The sequence below is a fragment of the Mixophyes fleayi genome, chromosome 2 (assembly GCF_038048845.1).
Source record: "Mixophyes fleayi isolate aMixFle1 chromosome 2, aMixFle1.hap1, whole genome shotgun sequence".
Classification (NCBI taxonomy): domain Eukaryota; kingdom Metazoa; phylum Chordata; class Amphibia; order Anura; family Limnodynastidae; genus Mixophyes; species Mixophyes fleayi.
This window is the reverse complement of record NC_134403.1, coordinates 356,821,577-356,831,870: the sequence shown is the minus strand read 5'-3', so window position 1 is coordinate 356,831,870 and position 10,294 is coordinate 356,821,577. Positions and strand designations below refer to the sequence as shown.

Below are 10,294 nucleotides of genomic sequence, written 5' to 3'. Positions count from 1 at the left end.
GAGCTGCGTGCACCTAACAGTAGTGCATGCAGCATTGCCCATGTATATTATTGGGATAGGAAGAGTCGGAGAGCAGCCAAGCACTGTCTAACATTATAGCCACGCCCCCATGTATGCTGGTCACGCCCACTGGCGGGGTGGTGTGGAAACCCCCCTCTAGAAATCCTACGTTTGCCCCTGAACATAATGAACTGTTGGGTATGCACTCACCTTACCATTCTAAGGGCATATACCAATGTATATTCACTTGGACAGAGCTTGGCCCTCATCCAAACTGTACATCAGTTACGTATCAGTAATATCATGTCTGCCCTATTTGTCAGTAATATATTGTGGGCAGGGTTGAGGAGACACAGAGCACAGCACAACCTCGACACTTGGGACCTTTTGTAATTATTCAGTTGATTTTTATTCAGATGAACAAGAGTTGCCATTTTGAATTTGTACTTGTAATTGTTCGCATGTCCTCTGGTTGGGTGGAAGCCTACCCAAGTGCAAAGGCAAATACAGTCACTGTCAGCAAAAAGCTGCTTTAGGATTTTATGCCAATTTAACTTACAAAATTCACATAAATCTGTGATTTCCTAACACTTGCTGTTAGCATTATTCATGTACTTTGTCTATCTTTTTAACAAAGCAGAATACAGTTAACTATCCCCTTCCTGAGGTGTCAGGATGAAAAGACCTGTTGGCTACTGAGATGAAAAGTTCTAATTAACATGAGATTAACATAGGGTCCTTTCTTCAGACAGCTGCAAAAACACATTTCCTTCACACATACCTATTGTATCAGGAATAAATACATTTCTAATACACAAAAATAACACAGTATCACAATTAGTACATTTACAATTATATAAATTAACGCACTGCACTAAAAATTTAAATATATTTATACAATAAGTTATTTATAAGTGATCCAGCCACATTACTTAACCTAAGATTTGAACATTTTAGTACGTTTTCTTTATCCACTTGGTAGTAAAATTATATTTAACTATGTAACTCTGCACATGTAACACAGCGCATGCACTGTAAACAAGACTCTAAGTCATCAACTTACAAAAGACAACTATAAGACTAATGTAAGGCTAATGTCACGAGGGTGACTTGTCCCCGGGATTTCACTTACAGTTGCTCTTGACGACAGTGGAGATTTGTAGCAACGTGAGTCTGGTTCTGAAAATGGGAAAGTTATTATAACAATGCAAATGAGCATTTTTTATTTTTGCATTTGAAAAGATTGATTATTTGCATTTGTATTTTAGGACAAGAGTTGGAGCTACCATTAAGCTTTTTCTCTACAGGTGAAATTGAAATAACCATGGTATGTAAATTACAAAGAGCAGTCAACGAGCAGCGCAAAACACCTTGGTTTGCACTGCTGTTCCTGGATGGTCGCCCAGCTCACATCAAGCCACATTTACCCCTCGCACTCAGATGAGGCCTCTGCACTGTAGAAGCCCAGAAGTGTAAATGTCCCACCAAAGTCCAATCTCCCACCACCTTTGTGTCGTCCTAAAGCTGTTCGTAGCTTGTTATATTGGACAAGACACCGGTTCCCATAGATGATGTGGGGACTGCATTACTGATTTTGGAGATATCTGTGATACCTCTGACAATTGCCCACATACTAAAAATTGAATCAATTTTGCGGGAACATCCATTTCCGTAAGATATATGGCAAAATAATGTTCAATACATAGGCCCTTTATAGCTTAAATTATCCAGGAGGGTACATCCAGACTGACTTTATTAAATGCACCACTTTTGTGTGGATGAAGCTTTTTATTACTTTTATTACTTAAAATTTGCCATCCAGCCCCTGGAAGTAGATCTTACTTCCAGGGGCTGGATGGCAAATTTTAGGCCCTTGGGTGAGACTCTGCTCGGCACTCTATTTGCTTAGCTTCCAACTCTCCCTATTTTGACGGGAAGTCCCGATCTGCAGTCCGCAAAAGTGACGCGGCTTAACTGGAAAGTGGGTGGGTTTTGACAAAATATGGTCGTTTGTGGGCGGAGTTTGGTTATAACTGTGTAGGCGTGGGCAGAGCTTATTTTGTCCAGCTTTCAAGATTCTGACTGTTGGGAGTTATGTATTAGGAACATTTTAAGGGGAAAAAAATTCAGGTACCATAGTGACCCAGCCCTAGGTACCCACTGTGGGACCAGCCCCTACCCCTAACATGGAGGCAGAAAAAGAGGCTCCAAAAGTTTAGGCTGAGACCATAAGGTCACCAGATCTGAGCGGCCTTAAGTCAATTCTTTTCATGTTGTATAAAAAGCAATGTACCCCTCCGCACCCCACAAATGCCTCTTAAGATGTGCCCTCTACACCACTTTTATCTGATTTCACTAATCTCCCAAAAAGATCTCTTGCTTCCATATTGCATACTTGCCAACTTTTTGTCATTGACTTCAGGGAGATCACGGGGGAGGTGGGCGTGCGGGGGCGGGGCTTGATGAATCGCATAATTTTGGCACCGCCCCCTAAACGATTGTCACAATTTTGGCCAATTATGGCAGGGGGTGGGGCTAAGTTGACTCGATATTTGCGTCATTAAGCCCCACCCCTACCACTTATCTATTGAGGGGTGAGAACCGGGAGGTTGCTCTGCTCTCCCAGAAATGCGGGAGTCTCCCGGACATTCCGGGAGAGTAGGCAACTATACGTTAAAGAAAAGTAGCAAATGAATCTCTAGAGACTGAAGTGTCTTTTACATTTCTGTCTCCATTACTGAAGTCATGTTGTCTTACCTGTCAGTCGTTGATTAAATCTTGGTCTCCATGAAAATGGCCACTTCCATATCCATCAATACATGGACATAAGACACAATTTCTGAAGCGTGTTATCATGCCACAGATGGTGAAGCCAACCACATCTTGTACTGGTTCAGCATCAGGGAGAATGCCAGACTCTTCAGGGAGTGAGGGAGATCACCCCTATTTCAGGGAGTCTCCCTGACATTCAGGGAGAGTTGGCAAGAATGCCATATTGTTCAGCAAAACTAGGCGGTCTCTATTTTGCAGGAAACGTCTTCTCTCCACTCAGCCTGTGCAAACTTACCATCTTGTCTTTCGCAATCCCAATATCCCATGCTCCTTGGCAGAAATCTAGACACAATACCACAAAATAGGCCACATAGCGAGTCCAAAACTGATTTTTGCATTGCATGTCGGGCATTTTAAGGCTTCAGAAATGACCTCCATAGGTGGTAATAGAACTGCGTCACACAGTAAGGCTACAGTAAATCATGACAATTAGAACCCTTGTCTTGATCATTTGGCACATTTAGGGAAATGACCACTAGATGGCGCCAGCTGCCCATCTCTGCAAGCTCCATTGACGCTGAAACAGAATGAAGTTGTGTAAAGTGGGAGGAAATGTCTGGATCTCCGAACATTCCACGTGTTGTTGGGGCAGGAGGACGCTTCTGTTGTATCCCCAGTGATGATAAAGTAGGAACTGGACACTACAACTAATAGACAAGCTGCCTAAGAGCCAGCCACAAGCTACCTGCATGCCTGATAGATCAGACCCAGCAGCAGGACAGGGGCTGGGAGGGCAGTGAGACATAGTGGATGTGGACTGTGAGTTACTCTGTACATGAAGACTATTGTCTGTGCTGATCTGCAGGTCACTGATTTGTTTCCCAGGACTGGCTGGATCTAGAGATCATGTGAGTCCCCGGGATAGATCTCCACATCATGATCAAGCGAGATGGGTATGAAGGGAGACAGGTGGAGCCAGTGATCAGCATTGTTTACTGCATCCTCCTGCTGTGGACCACAGAGGTGTCTGCCCTTGCTGACTTCTCAGGTAAAGCACTGATGTGTCTGCTGGTAACTTGTCACTAAGTCCTCAACTTGTTGCAAGGACTTCTAGATACTGTGGTTATATAGGAAAGATGTTATTAATCTTGGGAAACTATCATTGTACTATACAGATAGTGGAAAATGCTTTGAGCAGATGAAATAAGAAAATAAATGAAAGTCAGCATTTTAATTTAATTTAATATTTAATGGAAGAGCGCAAGTTGTTTTTTTTCCATTGTATTTGATTTATTTGGATATTATGCACATACATTATTTTATGTTCTATATTTGTGTTGATTTAGATGAGTCCAGCTGCGATACTGACAGCTTGTCTTAGACAAAATGAAATATTTACAGACTAAATAATTAAGAGAGATACATATAAAACATTCATTGACCAAAAAATATTTGCTGGTGATTAATGTCACTTCACAATTAAGGTGAAAAGTCATAAAATCCTCACAGGTCCTTTTTTCCCGTTTAGTGTCTGGGGCTAAGACTCAAATACCCAGCAGCTGGTAGCATTAGTGCTCTCCAACAGTCCCAGGTAAAATATCATGCTGGGACTTGTAGTTCCATAATGGCTGGAGAGCCACATGCTGCTTAAGTGTGTTTATAGAAGGTGGCAGTGCATGCTGGGATTTGTAGTTCTACAACAGCTGGAGAGCCACAGGCTGCTTAAGTATGTTTATAGAAGGTGGCAGTACATACTGGGACTTGTAGTTATACAACAGCTGGAGAGCCACAGGCTGCTTAAGTATGTTTATAGAAGGTGGCAGTACATACTGGGACTTGTAGTTCCACAACAGCTGGCGAGCCTCAGAATGACTAAACTTGTTATAGAAGGTGGCAGTACATACTGGGACTTGTAGTTCCACAACAGCTGGCGAGCCACAGGCTGCTTACGTGTGTTTATAGAAGGTGGCAGTACATACTGGGACTTGTAGTTCTACAACAGCTGGAGAGCCACAGGCTGCTTAAGTATGTTTATAGAAGGTGGCAGTACATACTGGGACTTGTAGTTCCACAACAGCTGGCGAGCCACAGGATGACTAAACTTGTTATAGAAGGTGGCAGTACATACTGGGACTTGTAGTTCCACAACAGCTGGCGAGCCACAGGCTGCTTACGTGTGTTTATAGAAGGTGGCAGTACATACTGGGACTTGTAGTTCCACAACAGCTGGCGAGCCACAGGCTGCTTACGTGTGTTTATAGAAGGTGGCAGTACATACTGGCACTTGTAGTTCCACAACAGCTAGAGGGCCAGAGGTTGCCTAAGATTGTTATAGAAGTTGGCAGTGCCTGTTGGGACTTGTAGTTCCACAACAGCTGGAAGGCCAGAGGTTACCTAAGATTGTTATAGAAGGTGGCAGTGCATGCTGGGACTTGTAGTTCCACAACAGCTGGGTGGCCTGAGGTTACTTAAGATTGTTATAGAAGGTGGCAGTGCATGCTGGGACTTGTAGTTCCACAACAGCTGGAGGGCCGGAGGTTACCTAAGATTGTTATAGAAGGTGGCAGTGCATACTGGGACTTGTAGTTCCACAACAGCTGGAAGGCCAGAGGTTACCTAAGATTGTTATAGAAGGTGGCAGTGCATGTTGGGACTTGTAGTTCCACAACAGCTGGAAGGCCAGAGGTTACCTAAGATTGTTATATAAGGTGACAGTGCATACTGGGACTTGTAGTTCCACAACAGCTGGAAGGCCAGAGGTTACCTAAGATTGTTATAGAAGGTGGCAGTGCATACTGGGACTTGTAGTTCCACAACAGCTGGAAGGCCAGAGGTTACCTAAGATTGTTATATAAGGTGGCAGTGCATGTTGGGACTTGTAGTTCCACAACAGCTGGATGGCCAGAGGTTACCTAAGCTTGGCACAGTGACCACACAGTACTAGAATGTAAATGATCCCACGAGGAAGGGGATACATCCTGCTGTCACTTCCAGGCTCAGGGAGGCTCCCAGCACTTCCTTGTTCTATTTGGATTTCCGAGTGTACAGAACCGACACTGGTTTATAAATGTTATTATTAGAACTAATCACCTTCATGCTGTGTGATGACATATTAAAGAGGAACCAGTCATTTCTGTATCCCACAGCACAACTGTGGATAGGTGATCGTTCTAGTTCTGCCGCTGACTTCAGATAAGCAGAGTGATGTTCACACAAGGCCGGCGTCAGCAATAAGCGCAGCGTTTACAGACAGTATGCCCAGAATTTATTATTTACCATTCTCCACGGTGACTGGATTATTCGGTATCAACATATAGCTTACATGGATCTGGTTATCACATCAGGAATATATTTGGTGTATCTCTTAGGAGGTTCAGTAGAAAATGTACTTCAGAAAACACAATCAATCTAAACATATGCAAATGTATGGAAATGTTTCCATTTGTGCTTGTAAAGAATTCAGCATTATAATCCACATAGTACAGAGCCCCAGACCTCCCCCTATTCAACAGAAATATATCAATATAAGAATCCATAAAAGTCATAGTATTATATCTACTCATTTTATTGTAAGTGTGAGCCCCTGGTTTAATAGAGCTCCATGTCACTGGTAAGAGCAAGGCCACTCTGCCCTATTATTTATTATCATATATCTATCTATCTATCTATATATATATATATATATATATATATATATATATATATATATATATATATATATATGTATATCCGACACTTATTACTCTATACAGGGATTATCTGTTTTTCCAGTTTGTTTATTGCTGTGTTTGTCCCCAATTGTAAAGCGCTACGGAATATGTTGGCGCTGGATAAGTAAATGATGATCATCATTCCCTGCTCCGTTGGAGCTTACATTCTAAACTAGGGATGAGCGCACTCGGATTTATGAAATCCGAGCCCACCCGAACGTTGCGGATCCGAGTCGGATCCGAGACAGATCCGGGTATTGGCGCCAAATTCAAAAGTGAAACTGAGGCTCTGACTCATAATCCCGTTGTCGGATCTCGCGATACTCGGATCCTATAAATTCCCCGCTAGTCGCCGCCATCTTCACTCGGGCATTGATCAGGGTAGAGGGAGGGTGTGTTAGGTGGTCCTCTGTGCTGTTTAGTTCTGTGCTGTTTAGTTCTGTGCTGTTTAGTTCTGTGCTGTTTAGTTCTGTGCTGTTTAGTTCTGTGCTGTTTAGTTCTGTGCTGTGCTGTGCTGTGCTGTGCTGTGCTGTGCTGTGCTGTGCTGTGCTGTGCTGTGTTCTGCAGTATCAGTCCAGTGGTGCTGTGTGCTGTGCTCTGTCCTTCTGAGGTCAGTGGTGCTGCTGGGTCCTGTGCTGTGTCCTGTTCAGTCCAGTGGTGCTGTGTCCTGTGCTCTGTGCTTCTAAGGGCATAGTTATTTCCCCAATATTCCCCTGTGTTTAAAAAAATAAAAAAAAGTTTTTTTTAAAAAATACCAAAAACTACTTTAATATTTTTTAATTACCACAAAATTTGCACAACCAATCCTGCAGTATAAGCCCATTGGTACTGCAATATTACCAAGTTCACACATTCAGCAGTAAAAGTCCAGTGGTACTGCAATATTACAAAGTTTACACATTCTGCAGTATCAGTCCAGTGGTGCTGTGTCCTGTGCTCTGTCCTGCTGAGTTCCGTAGTGCTGCTGGGTCCTGTGCCGTGTCCTGTTCAGTCCAGTGGTGCTGTGTCCTGTGCTCTGTGCTTCTAAGGGCATAGTTATTTCCCCATTATTCCCAAGTTTTTAAAAAATAAAAAAAAAGTAAAAAAAAATAAAAAATTAAAAAAAAAAAAAAATATATAATAATTATAACCAAATTTGCAAAACCAATCCAGCATTATAAGTCCATTGGTACTGCAATATTACCAAGTTCACACATTCTGCAGTATCAGTCCAGTGGTGCTGTGTCCTGTGCTCTGTCCTGCTGAGTTCCGTAGTGCTGCTGGGTCCTGTGCCGTGTCCTGTTCAGTCCAGTGGTGCTGTGTCCTGTGCTCTGTGCTTCTAAGGGCATAGTTATTTCCCCACTATTCCCAAGTTTTTTAAAAATAAAAAAAAAGTAAAAAAAAATAAAAAATTTAAAAAAAAAAAAATATATAATAATTATAACCAAATTTGCAAAACCAATCCAGCAGTATAAGTCCATTGGTACTGCAATATTACCAAGTTCACACATTCTGCAGTATCTTGTGCTACATATAATGGAGACCAAAAATTTGGAGGATAAAGTAGGGAAAGATCAAGACCCACTTTCTCCTAATGCTGAAGCTGCTGCCACTAGTCATGACATAGACGATGAAATGCCATCAACGTCGTCTTCCAAGCCCGATGCCCAATCTCGTAGTACCGGGCATGTAAAATCCAAAAAGCCCAAGTTAAGAAAAAGTAGCAAAAAGAGAAACTTAAAATCATCTGAGGAGAAACGTAAAGTTGCCAATATGCCATTTACGACACGGAGTGGCAAGGAACGGCTTAGGCCCTGGCCCGTGTTCATGACTAGTGGTTCAGCTTCACCCACGGATCTTAGCCCTCCTCCTCCTCCCCCCCCCTACAAAAAATTGAAGAGAGTTATGCTGTCAGCAACAAAACAGCAAACAACTCTGCCTTCTAAAGAGAAATTATCACAAATCCCCAAGGCGAGTCCAAGGGTGTTGGTGGTTGTCAAGCCTGACCTTCCCATCACTGTACGGGAAGAGGTGGCTCGGGAGGAGGCTATTGATGATGTAGCTGGCGCTGTGGAGGAACTTGATGATGAGGATGGTGATGTGGTTATTGTAAATGAGGCACCAGGGGGGGAAACAGCTGATGTTCATGGGATGAAAAAGCCCATCGTCATGCCTGGTCAGAAGACCAAAAAATGCACCTCTTCGGTCTGGAGTTATTTTTATCCAAATCCAGACAACCAATGTATGGCAATATGTAGCTTATGTAAAGCTCAAATAAGCAGGGGTAAGGATCTTGCCCACCTAGGAACATCCTCCCTTATACGTCACCTGAATAACCTTCATAGTTCAGTGGTTAGTTCAGGAACTGGGGCTAGGACCCTCATCGGTACAGGGACACCTAAATCCCGTGGTCCAGTTGGATACACACCAGCAACACCCTCCTCGTCAACTTCCTCCACAATCTCCATCAGATTCAGTCCTGCAGCCCAAGTCAGCAGCCAGACTGAGTCCTCCTCAATACGGGATTCATCCGAGGAATCCTGCAGCGGTACGCCTACTACTGCCACTGCTGCTGTTGCTGCTGTTAGTCGGTCATCTTCCCAGAGGGGAAGTCGTAAGACCGCTAAGTCTTTCACAAAACAATTGACCGTCCAACAGTCGTTTGCTATGACCACCAAATACGATAGTAGTCACCCTATTGCAAAGCGTATAACTGCGGCTGTAACTGCAATGTTGGTGTTAGACGTGCGCCCGGTGTCCGCCATCAGTGGAGTGGGATTTAGAGGGTTGATGGAGGTATTGTGTCCCCGGTACCAAATCCCCTCGAGATTCCACTTCACTAGGCAGGCGATACCAAAAATGTACAGAGAAGTACGATCAAGTGTCCTCAGTGCTCTTAAAAATGCGGTTGTACCCACTGTCCACTTAACCACGGACATGTGGACAAGTGGTTCTGGGCAAACGAAGGACTATATGACTGTGACAGCCCACTGGGTAGATGCATCCCCTTCCGCAGCAACAGCAACAGCTGCATCAGTAGCAGCATCTACAAAATGGCTGCTCATGCAAAGGCAGGCAACATTGTGCATTACAGGCTTTAATAAGAGGCACAACGCTGACAACATATTAGAGAAAATGAGGGAAATTATCTCCCAGTGGCTTACCCCACTTAGACTCTCATGGGGATTTGTGGTGTCAGACAATGCCAGTAACATTGTGCGGGCATTAAATATGGGCAATTTCCAGCACGTCCCATGTTTTGCCCACACCATTAATTTGGTGGTGCAGCATTACCTCAAGAGTGACAGGGGTGTGCAGGAGATGCTTGCGGTGGCCCGCAAAATTGCTGGACACTTTCGGCATTCAGCCAGTGCCTACCGCAGACTAGAGGCACATCAAAAAAGCTTGAACCTGCCCTGCCATCACCTCAAACAAGAGGTTGTGACGCGCTGGAACTCCACCCTCTATATGCTGCAGAGGATGGAGGAGCAGCAAAAGGCCATTCAGGCCTACACAGCCACCTACGACATAGGCAAAGGAGTGGGGATGCGCCTCAGTCAAGCGCAGTGGAGACTGATTTCCGTGTTGTGCAAGGTTCTGCAGCCATTTGAACTTGCCACACGAGAAGTCAGTTCCGACACTGCCAGCTTGAGTCAGGTCATTCCCCTGATCAGGCTGTTGCAGAAGCAGCTGGAGAAAGTGAGGGAGGAGCTGGTAAGCCATTGCGATTACACCAAGCATGTAGCTCTTGTGGATGTAGCCCTTCGTACGCTTTGCCAGGATCCGAGGGTGGTCACTCTTTTAAAGTCAGAGGAATACATTCTGGCCACCGT

General features: G+C 44.0%; 1 protein-coding gene across 2 annotated transcripts in view; it reads left to right on the top strand.

The window, feature by feature from the left end:
• Positions 1-3,387: 3,387 nt before the first annotated feature.
• EVA1C (eva-1 homolog C) overlaps positions 3,388-10,294 on the top strand; it is a 90,998-nt gene continuing 84,091 nt past the window's right edge. The window contains exon 1 of one of the 2 annotated variants that reach the window (XM_075197182.1): positions 3,388-3,820. In XM_075197182.1, the coding sequence (XP_075053283.1) occupies positions 3,709-3,820 (112 nt within the window). In that variant the 5' untranslated portion in view covers positions 3,388-3,708. The remainder of the gene's footprint in view (positions 3,821-10,294) is intronic. The other variant, XM_075197180.1, reaches the window with a different exon arrangement.